Source organism: Echiichthys vipera (genome assembly GCF_963691815.1).
Source record: "Echiichthys vipera genome assembly, chromosome: 19".
NCBI lineage: Eukaryota > Metazoa > Chordata > Actinopteri > Perciformes > Trachinidae > Echiichthys > Echiichthys vipera.
The window spans coordinates 14,381,741-14,405,087 of NC_139844.1; the positions used below are offsets into that span (position 1 = coordinate 14,381,741).

Below are 23,347 nucleotides of genomic sequence, written 5' to 3' on the forward strand. Positions count from 1 at the left end.
AACTGTTGCACTTTTTCTTATTTGATTATCTGCAAAATTCAATTAAAATTATGAGATAATCAAAATATTATTTTTTATATATATATATAATAATTTAGATTCACTATTATTATTATTATTATTGTTGTTATTATAATTGGCCTATAGATGTATGTATTATATTATTATATCTAAATAAAATAATTTAGATTCAGTATTATATATATATAGTTATATATAATAAAATAATTCCTTTTTCAATAAATAAAAAAATAAAATAAAAAGGAAGTTGTAATTTCACCGTTTGACCACTAGGTCAAATTGGCTTCGGAACTCCGGCGCACTTCCTGGGGACGTGTCCGGAGGGCGGACGTTTGGAATCAGCCGAAGAAGAAGAGTTTGCAACACAAACACTGGAGCTTCCGAGGTTGTTTCGTTTTCCTTCTGTTTACATCAATGCTTCGCTGCTGTACATGCTTTTCAGGCATTTCTTTAGACTGGTACGATATAATATCTTGCTATTTTTATTACTTACTCAAACGTGTCTACAGATGGCCTACAAAGTCACTTTCTGACTTCTCTAAGTAAGTTAGCTAATTAAGCTAAATATACCGAAAGTTTTAATGCAAAGCGTTCATGTTTTGGTTCCTAACTAAATGATCAAATATAATAATACAATAATAATAATGCATTTTATTTATAGGCGCCTTTCAGAACACCCAATGTAACTTTACAAGGCACAGTTAAAGTTAAAATAGAATAGAATAGAAATACTTTATTGATCCCAAGCTGGGAAATTGCAGTGTAACAGCAGCATTACACACAGACACATCAAAACAGTAATATAATCATACAATATAAAAGATACCTAAAAGAGAAAAAACAACAATTATAAACAGAAAATCTACATTAATTTAATTCTTGATTTCTTTGACAGATGCACTGACAGCATAGCTGTATGGACAAGACATAAAAATAAAGGCCAGCGTAAAGAGGAAGGAGCCTCAGGTCCCATCTTGGAAAAAGCTGAAATGGCTTACTCACAGATCCGCCTGAAAATTCTCCCCAGCGTTCGGTGTCTCTTTGATAAACTGGTGCAGGTAAAAGTAGAGGGACTCGCTCCACGCAAACAAGTTCAACTGAGGTCCAGACTAGTGGATGACAAAGGGGTGATCTTCAAGGCTTCTGCTCTGTACCAAGCAGATGAAACTGGCCAGGTGGATGTCAGCCGCGCACCCTCTCTGGGAGGAAGTTACACCGGAGTGGAGCCCATGGGTTTGTTTTGGGCCCTGGCACCAGAGACTCCACACAGTAAACTCCTGAAGAAGAATGCGCTCACCCCGACACTGGTGGAAATAGAAGCACTGAGCGGAGACTCTGGTGAGGTCTTAGCCTCTGAAACCAACGAGAGAGGATACATGACAGAGGGGATGAAGAGAATACCTGTGCAAGAGGGAAGAATACGAGGAGTCCTCTTCGTACCACCAGGTTGGTTGTGTGCTGTCGATGATAGCTGAGAGATCATCTACTTAACTTTTCCCTCTCCCGTCATTTTCTCCAGGAGAGGGTCCATTCCCGGGAATAATAGATCTTTACACATTCGGTGGGCGTCTTACTGAACCCAGAGCCAGCCTCTTGGCAAATAAAGGTTTTGTTGTTCTGGCACTGGCCTACAAGGACTACCAGGATTTACCCAAAAACCCTAAGAAGTTTGATTTGGAGTACTTTGAAGAGGCTGTAACATATCTGACAAGCCAGCCAGAGGTTCGTATCAAAGGTTGAAACCGTAAAGATAATAATCTTTATAATATTATGATTTCCATCATATCTTTCCCATGGGATGCAGAAGTTGTTGTACTTAATAATGTTAAAAATTAGTCCAATGAGTAAGTAACATGTAATGTGAGATTATAAAGGCCCATATTTGTATGTACTATGTAGTTGGTTGTTGTTGATGGCACAACTCTGTGGCTGACGGGAACTAAAGACTTTTTTAAGGTCCTTCTTTGAAAATTAGCATATTTAAATTCATACATATTTGATTAGTCAGTGGACAGAAAATGTATCAAAACTATTTTTTTGCTTCTTATGAGAATTTGTTCATCTTGTGTGATAATAAACTGAATATATTTAGCAAGAAATATGACAATTTCACCTTGGGCTTGCAGATATTTTTCATTATTTTCTGATATTTTTTGGATGAAACTATGAATCAATTAGTTAGGAAATTAATCTGCAGATTAATGAGCGATGAAAATAAATTTTTATTTAGAGCACTGTGTTTTTAAATTCTGGTTTGGATAGAATTGAGCTATGGTTGTTATTGATTGGTTTTATGAATTGTATGGGTTTATTAGCTGGTGTTCAAAAGTCTAAACATAACTTTTAACACAATACCTCTCTGTGCAGGTTAAGGGTCCTGGGATTGGCATCCTATCAATTTCTCACAGTAGCGGTATGGCTATGTCCATGTCATCATTCCTCTCTGGGATTTCAGCAACCGTCTGTATTAATGGCTGCAGTGCAAATACTGTGATTCCTTTGCACTACAAAGACATTGTTATACCTCCACTTCAGCCGGTCATAAAGGACATCAAAATCACAGACTCTGGGTTTTTAGATATAGGCAATGCCTTGCCTGACCCTTATTTGGAGAAGAACAGAGCATCATTGTTTCCTATTGAACGAGCCAGCTGCCAGTTTCTTTTTGCTGTTTCTGAAGATGATCACAACTGGAACAGTGCATATTTTGCCAAGCAGGCTGCTGCAACGCTGAGGAATCATGGCAAAGAGTTGTTTAAAGTGGTAACATACCCTAAAGCTGGACACTTTTTGGAAGTCCCTCACATGCCTCATTGTCCGTCAACAGTTCATTCAGCAGTCGGGCATGTTGTTGCGTTTGGTGGGGAACCAAAAGCCCACTTTGAGGCTCAGGTGGACCTGTGGGAAAGAGTCCAGGAGTTCTTCAAGAAGCACTTGGACAACAAGAGTACTTGTTAGCAAGAACTGTTGTGTCAAGTGTATCAAGCATCATTAGCAATGCTTAACATTGCCTTTAGATTCTAATGAATGAGATTTTCAAAGGGGTATTCAGAAATATTGTTTGGGTATTCTTATGTTGAAGCTTTGGACTTTTGGAACTGTAACAAGCAACATGCTTTGGTTCCAACTAGCTTTTAGCCACATGACAAAATGATGTGTTCAGACTTTTTATGTCAAGATAATCACAGGTGGAGCTAATGTGATAATAATATGCCTCTATTCCATTTAAGTATCTCTCTAAGGCAAAGCAGGGAGGGAACATGCACATAACCAGGACCCTAGACCTGATGCATCTGCAGGTAATGTAGCCATTGTGACTGTTATTAATTACAGCTGCGCTTTTCCTGGAATGACATGACAACAAGTCTGCTGGGAAAAATACAGAAATATAACATTCTGTGGCTCTGTGTCAAATGCAATATCATTCAGAATGCCCAGTATTTGTGATAGAAGTTTGATTATTTTGTGCATGATTAGAAAAGGGCTGAGCAATTATCTTGTATTGACTTTGAGTGGTATATTGTGACAATGTTATCGTATTGTATTATGGTTTTGTACTGAATATTAATATGATTGTTCGTGTGATTCTGCTCACATTTGCCATATCGTGATATACACTGATAAAATATTCGTATTACTTATTACGATTCCTATTCTTATAAGTAGATTGATTAAACCATATTGACAATTTCACAGTTGTGAACATAAACAATCTAAATGTGTCCCAGTTTATTTCCTATTGCCGTGTATGTGAATGACATCAGCTGACAGGAAGTTAACAAGGACCCAGGCCGTTGCCTAGCGATGGAATTCTGTTGAAAAGGTCTATTGCGAAGCTATGGGTATGAAAGTAAAGCTTAATTTCAACTTCAGATGACACCGTACTTAACTGTTCTGATATTATTTGAATAACACTCTGGTCTTACTGCTGTTGGGGGTTATGAAACTTAACATAAAATAAACAATTTAGATGATTGCAACCAAAAAAATGTAAATGTGTTTCATTTGAATTTCAGTCTTACACAACAATTGCATCATCTTGTTTGAATGCCTCCTCTTACACCAGTTGGCTTCATTATAATACACTTAAGTAAAGCGATCTCTTTACTTAAGTGTCTCCTAGAAAAAAACTCAGTGAATTATCACTTGGGGAATGTTGGCATCTAGTGGCCGCTCTAATGTCTCTAATGTGATATGTTTTGTCACATACAATACAATCTGGAACGTGTCATGATGTAAGATTGTGAAACAAAAGCACATATTTAAAAGTACCATTAATCCCACTGTTGCTGTTTTACTCCCATGTTGAAGTTAAACAAGGCTGATGTCTGTTTCAAAGGGAAGTGGATGTCCTTTGATGATGTAAGCTTTTCTCTTAGGGATTTGTATTAACAACGTAGCCTGCATCAAAGAAGGGGGTCTGATTCTGAATTTGGAGACTAAAACAAAGACATCTCTCTCAGACCTGCGGACATGCATGGCATCTTTCTAAATCACACGAAAGGAAAAGACTTTTGACATTTGTCAAGTCAGTGTCAATTGTCATATCTGTACTTTGCTGATTTCACAAATAGAACAGAGTGGATGTATTTAGCACCACAATAAGCCTTATTGTTGAACGTGAGCTAAGATTTTTGAATCTGCTTCTCTGTCAGAAAGAGTGCCATAACTCTAGTCCTGCTCAAAGAGAGATTTATTCTACGGTGTTTCTATTGAAATGTATGAAAAAGTCATTTTTTACCCATCGATTGTTTCTCCACAATGAGTCTATATGAGCGTTTCCTCAGGTGGTCCCTCACTGCCTTACACAAAGCGGACTACAAATACATTTACTCTTATTAATTAAAACAGTGTTCCACTGAGGTATGTCCTCTCCCATTTTTGGCATATCTAGCAAACTGAAGAGGAATGTCACACGCTCCTGTGAGGGAACAGTCTGAGCAACACTACAGCAGGGTCGTTGTTGGGGATAAACCCTATAGTATGGCTTTTTACCTTTTGTGAAAACATTGCACCTTTTGGGGTTGACAAACAGACTGATTGTGCCTCATTGTTATAAAAAATGTACACCCCCGTAAATAGCTTTGTAAATTAACTGGATGTTTGGATGAATTATATTCCCTGAAAGTTGAACTGCTTTCCTCTGTCTGGATGACAGGAAGTGGACGCATCTTCATGCCAACAGTCTTACTGATCTGTGTGTATAATTCGGCCACATTCTCCTTCCTCTGCTGCTTGTCATTCATAAGATTCAGTGGTGTTCCTTGCTATAAGAAGAGGAGGGGCCGCTCTTCCTCTCCAGTCTTGCACCTCACGCTGTGAGAGATTCAGTTGCAAAGCTCCCCTCACCACTCACTCTACCAATTAACAGCCTCTCACAGTGCGACTGGCAGCGGCAGCCGGAGTAGCAGCCTGGCAGACACAATCATTTCTTCCTGGACGCTCGGGGTGATGGTTGTGTGTTCTCGGTGCTGCAAGCTGCGGACACTTCGCAACCCGGTGAGCTTTTAGGTGCACTGAGTGTCAGAGTACAGCATCCAACCAAGCTCGCTGCGCACGGATTCCAGTGACTGATTCTGCCATGCATCCGCATTGGGGGATTTTGGGTCATGCAGCCTAGCCCAGCTTGTTATTTCCTTGTGCTTTGATGTATGATCACCACATTATGTTGTGTCCTGATTTATCAGACAAACATACTGACAAAAGATCATCTCCTTGCTGGCAGCTGCGCGCCGCCCTACCTGTGTCCGCCTCACATATTTTCTGCTTGCCAGGTTGTAGGTTTCCCCCCCTTTTTTTGCAAGGCATCACCATCACCCCCACAGAAATGCCTCTCCGGTGCTTGCTGCTGACATCCCGCCAGCCGTCTTAAACAAACAAAACAAAAAGGATCGCGGGGGGAACCGACATGGATAGTCGGAGCCGGGCTGCGACGGTAGCGGACGGTGCAGCCAATTCCACAGCTTCCCACCTCTGGCTGGATCTCCTGAACGCCTCGAGCCCGCCGACTCGGTGGGACAGCAGCCCATCAGCCGAGGGGACCGGGCTGGGTGAGCAGCAGCGCCTCATCCGAGAGCAAGCCTACCGGGACTTCACCACCACCATCCAGGTTTTCATCCTCATAGGTTCGCTACTCGGTGAGTCGCCTCATACGAATAAACACAGTGTGCGTTGACCGAAAGGCCCCCAAACCATCCTACAGACACCGTACAAACGTTTTATGGAATTACTCCTTTAAAACATCCAATAGCTTCATGTTTTATATGAGCCGCAAGAGTTTCTATTCTTAAATCTGGGTCACAGGAGCCTTATATGGGAACACTTTCTGTGCAAGTAATTAAAGAACATTTGTAAAACAAGTCTTCAAAAAAGTGGCTCAACCATCGATGCCCAAGATACTTGAATATGAAGCAGCAGTGTGGTGTCCAAAGTGTAAAAAAGTCACTGTCATATTAAAGCTAAAACGGGATATTTTCAGTCATCTTTCTCCTCTTAATAGCCCAATGGATGCACTGAAACACATACTTAAATGGGTAAAAGCATGACCACAAACATGGTAAAAAAGAATCAGTTATAAAGACTAAAAATATGTGAAGATGTAGCCAGGGATAAAAACATAAAAGCAGTCTGTATTTTTCCATCAAACCATCATATATCCCATTTAAACCATTTGTCAGTGCATACCAACCATATCCCACCCATAGTTTAAAAAAAAGATTACAGTTAATGTTGCTATTCCACTGAAACCAAACAGCCAATTGAACTTGAAGAAAGCCAAGATGCCCTCTCCAAACTCTTGTCATTGTTTACTCGTTTTTACCTGACTTTTCCCTCTTTGAAAATACATGGTTCAGGTTGTACCTGGTCAGACTTGCAGACTGTCTCGCTTTCACTCACATTCACTATAATGAATCCTACTTCTTTCTATTGTTTTCAAATTAAAGGTAATTCAAGACAGGCATCAGTTCTTTGTGCAAAACTTTTTGTGCATTTGGTCCTTTTTTCATGACAGGAAATGTTTAAGTTGGCAACCCACGTAGACACTGGCACATTGGTACAGGCTGTGGTGTTAAACCTGACCTATTTAACCATGAAATTGGCAAATATTAGTAGCAATAACTTACCATAGGCATTTTGAAAGCCAAATCTGTCAATAGTGTCACCCTTTTCCAATCTATATTGGCTTAGTGACAAATATTAGTAGAATCACAGGCTGCTGCTGCTGATGATGATGATGATGGAAATGAGGAAGGAGTCATGTTAATTGATGGACGGCGCCAGCACATCAGTCTCATACAGTTTGACATCTCCTCCATCTTATTGGCAACCACAAAACAATCCTCATGCCTAAAATGAGCGCCATAGTGTTATTTGTCACAAAAGTACTGCATAAAAAACCATCACATAATGAGTGAGTGAGTATAGACTCAACAAAAAGCAGCACAAATAGTTCACCATGGTGAGATACAGTAAAATTCATAAACCAGCAAAAAAAAGATCAAATGAGTTTTGCTATGACTCAGTACCACCTCCCGCTGTGTGGTGCAATGTAACAGGGAAGCACGACATAAACGGCTGCACAAAATCTCCTTTGGGCAGCATGGCTCAGAATGCCTACTTTTCCTCTGTAGGTTGAATATATGGTTTAGAAAATATACAGTATACATCTATTTTCCTAACACACCCCTGGAGAATAACAAGTGAGATAGGACGTAAATAAAGCATCTAATACACCGGCAGAATAAGTCGTTTGCCAATGACTCCCAAGACGACATACTGTGTATGACTGTTTACCTGTGAAATGGTCACATGTGGTTGCTACTTGTTTAGGTTTGGGAAAAGGTCATGGTTTCGGTTAAAATACGCGTTTTTGACATAATGAAAACAAGTCAGTGTTGACTTTTGGTTTCACACAGGATTCGACCAGCGTCACCTTACCTCCCCCTGTGCTCCAATCATAATTATTACGGCCACTAGAGATCGCAGCCTAACAAATGTAAATGGGGGTCGTGTTAAGCTGCTTGCACCGATGATGCGACGACAGTCTCAATAAACAGGTGTGATACGTGAACATTTTAGTAAAAGGACTCTAGAGAAACGCTGTAATGGTAAAGTCAGTGTTTTGTAGCAAATGGTAGAGCCACTATGTGTTGAATGTAAAAATGTCTGTCTTTGGCGCCACCAGTGGAAGCATCAAGGACACTGTAGCAGACAGCAAAACAGACTAATTAAGTCTACAAATACATATAATTATACAGAAATAATGACAATTGTAATAAGAATGGTTGCCCTCTGCTAATTCATTAACTGTCTAGGAGAGTTAACTGAAAAAGATGAGATGCATCAAATACCTGAATCAATTTTCAGCCTGATAATGAATACATAAATAACCCTGAGAGTAAAACAATTGATAATAAATCTGTTGATAGTCCTGTCTTTGAAGTATAGATTCTCATAAAAGTGTGTTCTCGACTTCCCAAACTCTTTATACGATCTCAAACAGGTTTTTGTAGTAGGATAAAAGCCAGGAAACATCCTCAGCAATTATTATCAGGGACACACGTGTTGTTGTCCTGATATTAGGGTGATTCTTTCTATCTCCAAAAGTAAATCTGTATGAGTGACTTGAAAACAGCAGCAATTTTGTCCTACTTCATGTTACATAAACTACACACAAAAGGCTTCACTCTGGCAGCAGCCAGTGCTCGTTTAATTGTAGCACTGAGGGCGGGAGATTGTACTGTGTTTAGTATGTACACTTTGAGTTGGTGTCACACCTCTTCCTCACTGGACGTGAAGCAAGCGAGTGAATATCCAATTGTTTCAGTGTTTCCCATTGAAGAGGTCCTAACCTACTCTGTGCGTCAGAGAACAGACAAAGCGACGTTTCCCTTGTTTGAAAGAACTGTTTTTTCAAAGTTTCGCGCACTGGCTCCACCTGGCACTGCTCTCATGAGTCATCCCCACACCTCTCTCTCCTGCAGCTGAATGCCAACCCCGCTCACCTCCAGTCAGCAGTCAACATTAATGAAAGTGACTCATTTACGATGTCGAGAAGGGGCACATCTTATGTGGTCCACACAGCCCCGTTTTTGATGAAAAGAAACACAGTAGTTATGAATAAATAACTTTTTGCGTTCCATCCGATGAGGATGCAACAGCCTATCATCATCCTGCCACTGCACCTTAATATTCATTCTTTCATTCATTTATTTATGTCTTGCTTTATCTCATGCTTATGTCTAAGTGCCCACGTTCAGTTCTGTGTTTCTACTTATTTCTTATACCCAGATATTTTTATTACTATTGTATTTTCGCTTTCGCTTTCAGGGATGAAAAAAGTAATTGTCTATCTATCTATCTATCTATCTATCTATCTATCTATCTATCTATCTATCCATCTATCCATCTATCCATCTATCCATCTATCCATCTATCCATCTATCCATCTATCCATCTATCCATCTATCCATCTATCCATCTATCTATGACCCTTTCTGCCTCCAATCTTTATGCTAAGCTAGGCTAACTACTCTACTCTACTCTGCACAGACATGAGTCATTGATATTCTCACCTAACACTCAGAAAGAAAGCAAAAAAGTTCTCTTTTTTTAAAAACAGTGAACTAATCTTTTAGCTTAAAAACATTCCTATTAATTAGCCAACAGTTCAACATTTTTCAGATAAAGCACTGGTCAGAGTTTGACTATTAATCTAACGCACGACACCAGCAAATATTACTGATTGTAATCACATCTGTGAGAAATTGCAGTATGATGATATCTGGCTCTGTTGCCTGTTAGTTACCATTCATGAAAACATCACTCATTGAAACTACTTAATTAATGGAATATATAACACCACAGGGAAGCAACTCAGAAGGTGTTCATGGTGTTTCACACTTTGAAAAGCTAACGCTACTATGTTTAGTTACTCGATTCACTATAGCAACAGCAGCTTATTAACATAAAACGAGAGATGACACAACTTACTTTCATGTGTGTGAAACAGATAAACAAAGTACTTTTTGAGTTTTTAATGTGGAGTTGGACTGCCATTTGTTAAGTGGAAAAAGCAATCGTGTTTAGTGTTTGCTCTTTCTCCTCATTGGCTGATGTGAGTATGGTTGCCAAGGTGTTCCTCGAGTTCTAGGTGAGAATTTCGGGCAACTACAATTTACAGACAATGCAATCTCTGCTTATGAAAGAGCAGAGGTCCCATTGTTTTCTGCATGAAGGAACTTACAAGGACACCTTTTATTAGTTAGTTTTATAAGTGCTTTGAATCCATGGACTTAACAACTGATACACAAAAGAACTTCTATTTTCAAAGCACTTAAATTCTTATTTATGTCATTTTTGACTTAAAAGACATAATACACCATAATGTTCCTTTGTGATAGTATTTGTTAATTAGTATCTGAAAGAAATTCACACACTCCCTGTTTATTCCTGTTGGTTTGTTTAGGTGGGAAAAGATGTAAAATGTGCATAATAGAACATATGTTTCTAATAATAAATATTGTGTTGGAACCGTGATCCCCTATACAGTATATCACTCGCATTGTAACCACTGGGAAGGTGTTACATCACACCATTGCAGCTGTACTAAAGTTAGACTCTCACGTTGATGCCCCTCTCCTGTCAAGAACCCTCTTTGTACTAATTTTACTGCCACGTTGGTACCTCCAGGGATTTGTTAACCAGGAAAATGATCACTTCTTTTCAAATATCCAGTGAAATATCTCAACAACTGTTGTATGGATTGACGTGAAAATTAGTGGCCTATAATAGAATACCATAGACCAGTGGTTCTCAAACTTTGTATATGACATACCACCTCAGAAAATATCAGGCTCTCTCAAGTCCTATACAGCTACGGACAGGAAGGTTTATTCCTAATCAGAATATTTTTTATTGTTGACTGTCTTCAGCCACAGCCACTCTGTAGAAAGGGGAGCATCAGAACTGACATGTCAGTGTTTTCAAACCAATCATTTTACCTTTGCTTACTATCCTGCCATCCCAGTTTAGCCTGAACTCTAAATATGACTACACAAAAGGCTGATATTGAGACCAAAGTATTATAGGAAATGCTAAACTAATTTTAAATTACATTTCACGGTAAGTATTTTCTTAGTGTTATACTCATATAGTAATTAATGTTTACTTAATGGTACTAGTACCACAGTTTGAGAACCAGTGCCATAGGCTGTATAAATAAGTGGATGTAGCCCCTTTGACCTCACCCATTGGTTTTTGGACTTCCGTTTTGAAGTCCTGAGTTAGTTTTTTTGATCATCGCCATCTTGGTTTTTTAAAGTCCTTGGTGACCATATTGGGACTGGAGGTTGGAGGAGACTCAGAAACTGAGGACAATATGCACAGTGCCGTGGTAGCAAATTTTAAATCTGTCCATTTAGCCACACCCTAAAGAATACCCTGTTTTGTTGTCTATTTTACTATAAATGGGACCATAATTTCTAAAATGAAGAAGAAAACTTTAAACTAGCGACTGAGATTATAAATGATAAAATGTTCACTGAAGTATTAAAAAAAGTGAGAAGCAGGGTCGATTACTCATAGATATTACTCAATCTAACTTCTTTTTGCAACCAGTGGAGCCGCCTCCTGTTGGCCATTTGAAGAAAATGCATGTTTAATGCACTTCTGCGTTAGCTTCACTTTTCAGATTTGGAGGTCGCTGCATGCCAAATACCTGGACAAAACATCAACCACAGTTGTACAAGCTAGCACATGATATCATGCTAACACTAAACTAAGATGAACACTGTAGTGTCCTGCATAGCATCAGTATGTTAGCATTATCATTCTAACCCATTGGCATTTTATCCCGGCTGTGCCTAAGTACAGCTTTGTAGAGCAGGTAGCATGTCTGCCAACTCTTAATCTTGTTTATTAACAAGACCCTGACCCTAACCGTAACCCCTTACCCTAACAAAATACTGAAAATCAAAATCAGCAAAGGCATAGGTTTACACGACTGGGGAACATAGGTAGGACTCTTTACTGACAATGTGAATTATGAGTTTTGGTGCTCAGAAGCTAAGATGGAAGTGGTATGACATCATAACAACAGTACGCCTGTAGGACTGAGTCTGGGGTGGATGCAAACCACAGAAGACTATTGTTTTCCAATACCATTTTCTTATAATCATTCTTTACCCAAATATGTAACAGTCATTTGTAGGGTTGAAAAGGCACTGGTAAATAATTTAGACAATAGGGGTGTGCAGATCAGAGGACACTATGGGTTCTCTCTTAAGGTAATAACAAAGGACCTATTTTGTCGTTTCGTTTGACAGTTGTGTTGCATTGTCCCTATTTCTCTTTCTTCTTTTGAAAAGAATACCAGTGATTATAATGACCTTATCATTAGCCACAATATACAGAAGTTAAAATATCAAAACAGTAGAATCTGTTCATGTAAGCTGGGTATATGTTTAATGTGATGAGGCTTTTTAAACAATGAGTATTTGCTCTTTTCATTATCCTGTGTGAGTCCGCTTCACACAATGCAGAAGCTGAGCATTAACTATAGCGACATTAGGGTTTCCCCAAATACTGCTCATGTGTGCTGCTCTGAATCCTGTTTCTTGTTAGAAAACTAGCAGTAAAATACACCATGTTCCCTGAGAACGGATTCTTTCAACTCCATCTAAAACCTCTCATTGTACATTTCTAAAAACCTAATCCACTGTAATTGATTTTTATACTGTATCTAACCTTTAACGTAGTAACCATATTTTCTTCTTGCAATTGCTGGTGAGTGCTTGTTTTTCTCTGAATGACTGTGTCCTGAACATTTACAGACATCAGAAACAAATAACCTTTGGAAGAAATAACACAGTTTTCCTCACCAGAGAACATGTTGCTCTGTCTCTGAGAGAACAGCCAACACTCTGTGCGTAATTACATTTGGAGAGGCTGTATCACACATGTCCCTGTGTGACTTGACATCAGTCAGTGCACCGCAGGGAGTATAAAGTTCATCTTTTTAAACCTAATTAACAATCATTACCGTCTCATCACTCCAAATGATGGCGATATCTTAACATAGAAATGCCACAGTTAACCCACTTACAATTGACTTTGTGTGCCATCTATTCAGTTTAGGTGTCATTGATTTCTCCACCCTGCAAAGAGCTCTAACATAATCTTTCTGCAGCAGTTTAGAGTGAAGGATAAGTAATTACGTTGATTACTTGTGTGCAAAAATGCAGAAAATTTGTTCTTAAAATTGTGACATACGAGTATTCAAAAAGACTACTATTCAAGACTCAAGAAAAATCATTTTCTGTCTTGTGAAAACATATTTAGAAATCTTTTCCATGAACAGATAAATTAATGATCTCTGTGCCATCAGGTCTTACAAATTGCATTAGGACACGCAGTCTCTCATGTACCTTGTGTTTCATTTATGTACAGTATATACCTCGTGTCAGTATTATCGTTGTCTTGCCTTGCTTTGTGGCCCAAAAACTTAAGTTTGCCGTTTTGGCCTTAAAAATGCAGTTGAAATTGAGGAACTTGGAACCAAATCTTTATTACTTATATGCTCAAAGCTTTACTTCTTCTACTTCCATACATTCTTTTTAATTTATTGAATCACTGTGCAAGACGTGAGGATGCCTCATTTGTGCTAACCCACATAGATAAGACAGACAGTTGTCCTTTCATACCAACGGGCAATTTAGATTCTCCAGGCACCCAACAATTTTCTTTCTGGACTGTGGGAGAAAAATTAAGTGTTTAGAGAAACTGAAACCCAAACAGGCATAAAGAGGATACAGAAAGAGCCGGGACTCACTCTTTTTTAGTATATTCTAGTTGTTAAAAAATCCATTCACACCAATTGTAAGGAAATATTGTAGAATTAGTGACACAAATGTTTTGGGAAATGTAGATTTTGGTCCTTTTACACAGTCTATTATGGGTTAAAAATAATCTTTATTCTGGGAAAGCCTCACAATAACGAGCAAACAGCAGTCTGAACTCTGCAAGAAAATCTCTTTGGTTACGTGCCATCATACCAGGTTACTAATACTAATACAATAAATCGGTTTAGGAGGACTTTACGAGGCTTGATAAAATGTTTTTTTGTACACCCCCAGAAAAGCTAAAACTGAACTAGACAAACACAAAGATGCAATAAATGACATTTGTTCTACAAAGGTTTGGAAATCAGAAGAAAAACGGTCTTTGATCTTATTCAACATGACTACATCTCTTCCCTCCTCCCCACAGGAAATGCCACAGTGTTGTGGTGCACCTGCTGCACGAACGTCTTTAAATCTGTGACCAACAGATTCATCAAGAACCTGGCGTGCTCGGGCATCTGCGCAGGCCTGATGTGCGTTCCCTTCGATGTGGCGCTCGGGGCCAGCCCTCGCTGCTGCTGGTGGCTTCACACTCTGCTGCTCTGCAAGACCGTCAAGTTCCTCCATAAGCTCTTCTGCTCCGTCACTGTGCTCAGTTTCAGTGCCATCGCACTCGACAGGTCAGTTCCGAAACATGAAATACTTTCTTATTACTAATTTATACACATAACGTTAAAGTAGACACAGGTGCTACAGTCATAGTTAAATAATTCAAATTCACCTCATTACAAACCTTACAAAACAAGTAAAAAGGGCTCTCGTGTATGACGAGAGTGATGTTTTTTTTCTTTTTTTTGCCCACTTCAGCTCTGCAGCCAGAACCACTGACTTTGAAATAGGCCAGTGGGTAACTCCCACTAATTTTTTACTCAAGTACACTTGAGAAAAGTGTATGGTTCACATCCATTCTCTGACCAGTGTATCAATACATTGCTTGGTAGCGAGGAGTTATTCTCTTCCTGACTTGGAAGTACAAACATCCACGCTGCGAAAATTGAGCAACTCTGGGAGACTGTTTTGTTGTAGTGAAGAAAGTCTTTTTCAATCTCCATCTACACCCTGTGGTGTGGACGAGAGGGGCTGGGAGGGGGGTGGCAATCGATGGAGCATGTGTACACCACGCTGTGCGGCTGTGTCCCGGGCCACCCTGCAGCTGCGGGTGAAGCAAACCTGAGATGGCTGCTGCTGCCCACGTGGTCTCCTACTAATGCTGATCATGCCCTTACTGATCTGAAAGCTTAATATTTATTCATAGCTTTCTCAGTCAAATCCAACTTTTCTTAAAAAAGTTTTTTGTATTACTACTGATATTTGTAATAGTAATTCTACAACACTGCTGCTTCTATTATACCCTGTTCCAGAAGTGTAACTTTAGAAACAGTGATAAAAATACATTTTTGACCGTAAACACGTATTTAAAGGAAAGGTTCAGCCCAAATATTTAACAGTCTGGATTTGTGTGAGTTGCCCAGATAGCTGTCTTCTCTCCAATATAATGGAACCAGACGGCTTTGGTGCTCAAAGCGCCAAGAAAATACACTTTACTCAACAGCAATGTCTCTCTCCAGAAATCTTGACCCTGTTGCTGACCTGGTTGTGAGCTGTTTCATGTAAAAACTAAGTCAGTCTCCAGGAAACCCAACTATTTTCTTTCTGAACTGAGAATGAAGTATTATCAAGCTAGGCGGGTTTACACAGTGTAATAAAAAAAATATTTGTACGATCTACTCCTGTCTTTTTCTTTTTCTTTTGTGCAGCAGTAAGTACTGACAAGAGGTTTAATAATATATATAGCTACGGGTAGCAGTCTGGATATTTTCATTTTCAGTATTGTGAAATATCCATCCATTATCTGTAACTGCTTATCCCAGTCGGGGTCTGGAGCCGATCCCATTGGGCAAAGGTGCGGTACGGTACACCCTGGCCTGGTTGCCAGACTATCACGAAGCCAACACATATAGACAGACAACCTTTTTATGCTCACAATCACATCTACGAGCAATTTAGAATCGCCGATTAACCCTAACACCTGCATGTCTTTGGAGAAGCCGGAGAAACCAAAGAAAACCCACTCTGATGTGGAGAGAACATGCACACACCCTCTTGCTGAGAGGCGTCATTGCTAACAATTACACTGGTGACATTATTAAGAAATAAACATGCTTTAAACAAAGAATAAAAATAAATACTTCATTGCTTAAAGTAAGCTATCCATTACCATTAAAAAATCACATTCACAAATGAAATCCCTGCTGTTTGCAAGGTCAAAACATAGACACCCCCCCATTCCCGATATTTAATTCATAACACCAGCGTGTATTGCAGGATTCTCAAACTGTATCACTAGATATGTACGTGCAACAAAATGTATATTGCATGACTGCAGTATACACAGCCTTCTACATTATTAAGCCTCATTCTCCATAATTTAAACACCATGTAGGACATCATCACCAAACTGACTTTTAGTTTAACACATTAAAGAGGGGGTTAATGTATTTGTTATGGCGAGAGCAGTCAGATCATGTATCATTGCAGTCTCGCCTCAGCCCCTTTTTCTCACTGCTACAATTATTATTTTGCCTCCATAGCAACTAATACAGTCAGAATGCTATCAAACCGATGAATTATTTATTCTCAGGAAGGGCAATCGAGGCTGTGTATATACAGGCTGGCTGAGGCTGCAGCAGTTTTCGGCTCGTGCACACACACACACACACACACACACACACGCACACACGCACACACACGCACACACACACACACACACACACACACACACACACACACACACACACACACACACACACACACACACACACACACTAGCATGTAATAATGAGAGAAGAGGCAATCCAGGGAAATAAGCAAGTCTTTCACACAATTTGTTTTGTTTATTAATAAGAGACAACAACAGGATGAGAGACAATCTACATACTATTATCTGTATGCGGATGTGAGAATATTTAGTTATGCGTTTGTGGGTGTGAAGGAAAAAAAAACATTTCAACTTCTGCATAAGGTGATAACTCCACAGAAAATCCTTTCAGCTAGATTTTATGCAGCAGTATTTTTGTGGTTTAGATCACAAGTCCACTTCAGTCAACAAAGGCAATATACTGTATATTAAAGATGAACTGGGTTGCTACAGCACATTTAAATTAGCTACTCTTTGATAAAATCGCCTCTGATTTTTGTTTTCTAAACTCATATTAATCCATTTTTACCCCAGATTTTCCTGTTTAAAGTACTGGAGCAGAAGTACCTCAGTAAAAGAGTAAAACCATTAATGGACTGCAGGATACATTTAGTGTCTACAGAATAGACTGAAAAACAACTGCACCTCTTTCTTTTTTGTCAGTATTAGAGCTTATATAATTGGTGCACACATTTATATTCTTTTCAGCAAAACCTCTTGAAGCTCTACTTCAATGAGAGGGTCATTGTTTCAGTTTTACTTAAATTGATGATTAACCACATGCCCACGAAGAATAGTGGAAATGGCTACTTCAGCTTCTTTTGTGGATATGGGTATTTTTAGGTGCATCTACTTTGAATTTCCACTTGTATTTCCATGCATGTAAAACATATAAATAGAGATTTTCACAAGCCGTGTCAGCATGGCTGCATTAAGGCGACACTCCGATCAGATTATAGGTGTTTTTTACACAAGACATTTTGACCTGTCATACAGAGAAAAGCACAGGTGTTTGTAATAACATTAAGAATGACTCAGTTCTACTCCAGTGTCCAAGTACAATACAAGGACTCTGAAGCAGCTAAATGGAATTCAGCAGTTTCTTTTTTCTACCGACATGATGAAAATGTGTGTCACGGAAACAGGCCCATTTGTCTTTATGCTGAAATAATTTGTCTTTTTGCGTCTAGATACTACTCTGTGCTGTACCCGTTAGAGAGGAAGATCTCAGATGCACGATCCCGAGATCTGGTCATCTATATCTGGGTCCACGCGACAGTGGTGAGCCTTCCTGTGTTCGCCGTGACCAATGTGACGGATGTGTACGTCACCTCGTCCTGCTCCGATGACCATGCCCGCTCGCTGGGCCACATGGTGTATGTGTTGATCTACAACGTCACCACTGTGATCCTCCCTCTAGCCCTCGTCTTCCTCTTCATGCTGCTGATCCGCAGAGCGCTCAGTGCCAGCCAGAAGAAGAAGGTGATAATCGCGGCATTGAGGACTCCCCAGAACAGCATCTCCATCCCGTATGTGTCCCAGAGAGAAGCTGAGCTACACGCCACTCTGCTGGCTGTGGTGCTGGCTTTCTCAGCCTGCAGTGCTCCCTATGGGGCATTGGTTGTTTATCGCACTCTTTTGGCAGATACTAAAGAGCTACCCATCTCACTGTATCTGACAGCCCTCTGGCTACCCAAGGTGTCCCTGCTCACCAACCCACTTTTGTTTCTGACTGTTAATCGCTCAGCGCGTCTCAGCTGGCTGGACCTGCTGGCCAGGATTCACAGACGTTACAGCCGCCGTAACGTTGTCAGCACCGGGGGTCTGGTCTCTCTCGGAGCAGAGGGTGTGATCGGGGAGCCGGTGGGACTGGAGACAGCCGGCCGCTCCGGGAGCCAGCTTCTGGAGATGTTTAACATTGGCCAGCAGCAGATCTTCAGGCCCTCTGAGGAAGAAGGTGAAGAAGAGGATGTAGAGAATGAGATCCCTTCTCAAGGAATAGGAGGCTGCTCTGGGCCTAAAGAGGACCACAAGGGTGGGTCGAAAATGGGGAGCCTCAGAGGCGAGGTGATCACTAAAAAGGACCCTCTGCAGGGGACGGGGGGAGGGCTGGTCATCACCAAGGAAGGCCCTCTTTCAATCATAGCACCCAGAGCCTCTCCGGTACACACATGTGCTTACGCCTCTTCATCTCAGGTGGCACCAGCTACACCGACTGAAGCTGAGGACTCCACACAGTTTGGTTTTGGACCCTTCGAGCTGCCACCTCAGTGGTTACCAGAGACCAGGAACAGCAAGAAGAGGCTGCTGCCTCCTCTTGGTAACACACCCGAGGAGCTGATCCAGACCAAACTGCCCAGGCCACGGCCTGAACGTAGAATCAGCAGGAACAATAAGGTCAGCACCATCCCCACTGTGGACCCATGAACTATTCCTGCTGGCCTATGATCTACAACACTGGACACATCTCATTACAGGCTCGGCCTCATGGGTCGACCAGGCCTTGGCAGTATATTGATGTGTCAATTTGCTCGGTGATATCCTTGGTTTCTTTCGGTAATTTAAATATTTTTTCCAATCTTGCAATGCAGTAGTAGGCGTTGTAGAAGTCATGGTTTTCGAACTTTACTGCACAAAAGCTTGACGCCTGAGGCACTGCAGCCTTTTATTGGATGAGAATCCATTCAAGATATTTAGAATGCATCTCTGAATTAGAATGCAACTTCACTACGACTTTGACAGATCTAGTTCCTTGATTAAGGACTCCTACAATGGCTGCATGATTATTGAGAAGGCAGATGCCTTTTTTGAATCTCCCTGTTTAGATTAGAGCGGGCGTCCATAGTTAAATGAACACACTGTACAAATCCAATTATCCTGAGAGATGCACTGATACAGAATAATATATTTCCATAGCAAATAATCAAGCGAGGATATTGAAACTCCTAACAAAACATTGAGTAAAATGGTTATGCTGTGATTGCACTCTGTAAATGAACACATGTCAGTACTTTCACTTAACTCTTTGTGGGACTGTTTTTTGTAACCATATTTTACTTCACGTTGTGGGATTAAATCGCTCTTTGCGGGCTGTCCCACTTTTGGAATATTCACATTTCTTCTTACGTAGTAGATGTTGTTGTCATTTGTACTTTAAATGTAAGTGGATTTGATAAAAGATGAAACGCAGGTGTACTGTATGCAAATACTTGTTATAAAAATGTTACATTTTACAGAGTTTAACTGTGTGTTTGAGCTGGTTTTCTTCAACACAAAGTGCATCAAATAGACAGAAAAAAATGGAAGAATAATTTTTGATAAGAAGGAATACCAGGAAGAAAATCGAGGTCAGGCATCTTTTAGTCGATTTCATTGATTTATCCCAGGTTTCCCAAAAATCAATGCTCAATCAGATGAGTGTAAACTAGAAGACATATGAGCAACAAGTGCACATTTTTGAGAAGCTCTGGTTTTAAATTTCTCAATTTATCTGACTGTCCGCTCTGTCTCCTTTGTGATGCATAATTCAATAGTAGCAGTTTCAACCTGAAGCTTTGGCTGTGGTAAACAGAGCAGGGCTGCACTTCAAATATTTGTCGAGCCGTAACTCTCTCCAGAGCTACCCACAAGCTGCTATGTCCACAAAGAACCTTAATCTATGCTGCATCCTCCCCGTGCTGTTATCAGGCAGAATTGTGCGGTCAAGCCTGACTGGAAACAGTATCCTTTGCTACTACTTCAAAGCGGGAAAGAAATGAGTAATATGTTTATCCTTATACGTCTGCTATGGTAATGAATCATCTGTATCAGGATGGCTATTGCAGAGTACAGTAGCTGTTATGATAGCCCATGGGGTTGGTTATTCAAAGTGTCACACTGAAACATCACTGATTTCTCTGTTGTGAGTATTTAAGAACACACTCTTGGCTCATATTTTCCACCTGGTTTGATTCAAGGCTTATTCAAACAGTCTTTTACTCCTAAAACCATTAAGACCATCACAACAGAGAAACACTGCAGTAATATAATACAGAGAGGATTCACGTCAAGTGAGTGAGTTTAAAAATCATTGGACATTGATTTGCACAAAAGATTTGACATTTCTAGAATTTAAGTCCCTCTCCAGACACGTTTTAAAGAATGTAAAAACTAATCTGCTATGATTTATATTTTGTTTAACGTGGTTTTCCCAAATAGAAAATAAAAAAATACCCAGAGTAGGGGCTGGAAGCACATCTACTCTTTCTCCCTTATTGAGAAATTCTTGCTCTGGCCCCACCCACTGCTGCTTGGATGGCCATCTGGCAGTATGGCGGTTTCAACTGCAAGACTCCGATGAGGAATCTGACTGTTGTTCGCTAAAATTGGCAACTAGCAGATGTATAAGGATGGTAAGTGTAGATAGCATCTTTTATTAGTTTCTGTTGTTTGTTAGCTTGTAACTGTCATTGGCTGACAGCTGTGATGGCCGTAGGTTTTCTCTCTGTACTGACAGCTCAGTTCTACAGTGGACATGTCAGATTTCTTTGCTGGTGTTTCACATATTAGACAATGATTGGTTTATGGATTATTGACCAACCAACTAAAGCTTGCCCAAATACGTTTGAGTCTCAAATTGGAGAGAAGTGCACAGTCATCTCCTCATTGAGGAGAGGAATGTTGAAACAACTCTCTAGTGACAAACTTTGCTGTCCGGTGGACAAAGGACGTCCCAGAGGGGCCGCGAGCTGAACAGCTGCTAATGTTTGCTCAGCTTGTTTCCTGTGACAACTTAAGATCCAGACCTCTGATGAAATGGTTAAAATACATAGCTAAAAACAACCAAGATTGAAAATGATTGTTGTTGTAATAAACCTGGTCAAGAGCTTCTGATGCATGCATGAAGGGGATATGATGCCATGAATAAAATGACTGATGTTTCTGCTGTTAAGATTTTGTATGATGCAGGTACACAACTCAACAAAATACACAACATAAGTCTAGTCATTTTTAAACATTTAAAAGTAATAAAAATAGATATTTAAGTCTATAAGATATTGAATGATTATGAGATGCCAATGTTGAACTCAGTCATTACTGATGTTCATAGTTAATTGTTATAGTAGCTGTTCTGGAGATTTCAATCATATGACATCAATCTTTATCAGTAGTTGGAGATTGTAGATGTTGAAGTATTTTTTTTTTTTTTTAATTTTTCAGAGCGTCGTGATGACTGTTCAGAGAAAGACATTTTTTGGGTCATTTTTTTTGACGATGTAGTGAACGTCTAGACATAATAATAAGAGATCAGAGGCTCACTGCCTACACAAAAGGGCTCATGGATTCTGTCAGCAGCACAATCACTGGGTTTGGACATCCAGCAGCATGTGAACAATAAACCTCAGGGTCACTTCAGGTTGTGAGAGCTCCTCTGCATCTTTTATCAGCTTGAAATGGACTCTCGTTAGAAGGAAAGAAAAATCACAGTTGCAACATTTTAAATCATGCAAAAGCAGAGTTTAATCTTCTTTGCAGTCTGTGTAAGAAGGAGCACATGAGGAGCTTTTGAGCAACTGAAGCAGGAGAACAAAGTCTCTGTTTGTCGTCTGCTTTGGTTTACTGTAATCTAAGCATGAATAGTCGTCAGTGGTATTATTCATGTCGTCATTGGTATCGTCATCGTTGTGTTGTTCCCCTCCTAGTCTTCATGTTCATGGAAAGTTCACTATGGAAAATGGTGTTGTATTGCCGGTGTTGTCTTAAGCCAGTAGACACAATCAATACTGTAGTGTTATTAAGGAAAAGACACACACACACACATCAGGTAAGAGATGGGGATTCAAAGGGCGAAATTGTCCCAGAGAAATAATAGGATCTACTGCGCAAAAGACTGTTTATAAGATGATTTATATATATATACTTTCTATATATTTATGTCTTGTATTATACTGTATATATATTTCTGACTGTAAATGCATTTCATGAAAACATTATTTCAACTCACCTGCTAAATTATTGCATATTCCATTTTTCCAGGCCGTTTCAAAATAACTTGTGAAAATGCATCTTTTTTTTCTAATTGGTTTTTAAATACTGAAGCATTATTCAAATCCGTTCAGTCCACATCTGACACGAAATGACATACAGTATGTTGATGTTTCTCATTTGAATAAGAAGCGCTATTTACGCTCTCTGTCATTTAAGGTCCAGTTTTGTGATGATGGGCCTTCTCCTCGTGTTTGCTATATTTGTGCATCCCACAGTTTTGAGGTATTTCATGCAGTCTCGTTCACATTCATTAAATCAAATTGAAATGTTGCTCCAAGCTGCAGCTGCTGAAGGCTGTAAGCTAACAGAGAACAACAGTACAGCATTACATGCGACTGATTCATCAAATGCACAACAGTAATAATGATGATTTAATATGCTTCCTGCAGTCGAAGCTTATTTTCATTAGAGAAAATCAATCACCAAATGGTTGACAGAGCAATTATCGGCGCCATGGATACATTCATTAACAACAAGTCCACTTACTGGACTTACAAATAGATGCAGTGTGAAAGAGGTTTTAACAACTTGATTTTTGTAATCATTAGGCTAAGACCGATTTAATTAGCATGGTTGCTATAGGCAACAGAAAACCCAGATGCTTTAGCCCAGGTATGTTTTTCCTCTGCTGGCTTCAAACACAGCTGAGGACAAGTGTAAGGAGAAGGACATGCTATAGGATGATGGTGTTAATATAGAA

The 23,347-nt window shown here is 39.8% G+C and overlaps 2 protein-coding genes across 2 annotated transcripts; both read left to right on the forward strand.

The window, feature by feature from the left end:
• The first annotated feature begins 388 nt into the window (after positions 1 to 388).
• LOC310962081 (acyl-coenzyme A thioesterase 2, mitochondrial-like) lies at positions 389 to 3,893 on the forward strand. Its single transcript, XM_083934436.1, has 4 exons — positions 389 to 479; positions 917 to 1,467; positions 1,541 to 1,743; positions 2,389 to 3,893. Exons 2-4 carry the CDS (start codon positions 1,011 to 1,013, stop codon positions 2,977 to 2,979), a joined length of 1,251 nt encoding a protein of 416 aa, XP_083790562.1. The 5' UTR covers positions 389 to 479; positions 917 to 1,010; the 3' UTR covers positions 2,980 to 3,893.
• A 2,036-nt stretch (positions 3,894 to 5,929) lies between these two features.
• Positions 5,930 to 19,047, forward strand: gpr176 (G protein-coupled receptor 176; the record flags this gene model as incomplete). Its single annotated transcript, XM_083934209.1, has 3 exons — positions 5,930 to 6,158; positions 14,290 to 14,542; positions 17,811 to 19,047. 3 exons carry the CDS (start codon positions 5,930 to 5,932, stop codon positions 19,045 to 19,047), a joined length of 1,719 nt encoding a protein of 572 aa, XP_083790335.1.
• Positions 19,048 to 23,347: the final 4,300 nt, after the last annotated feature.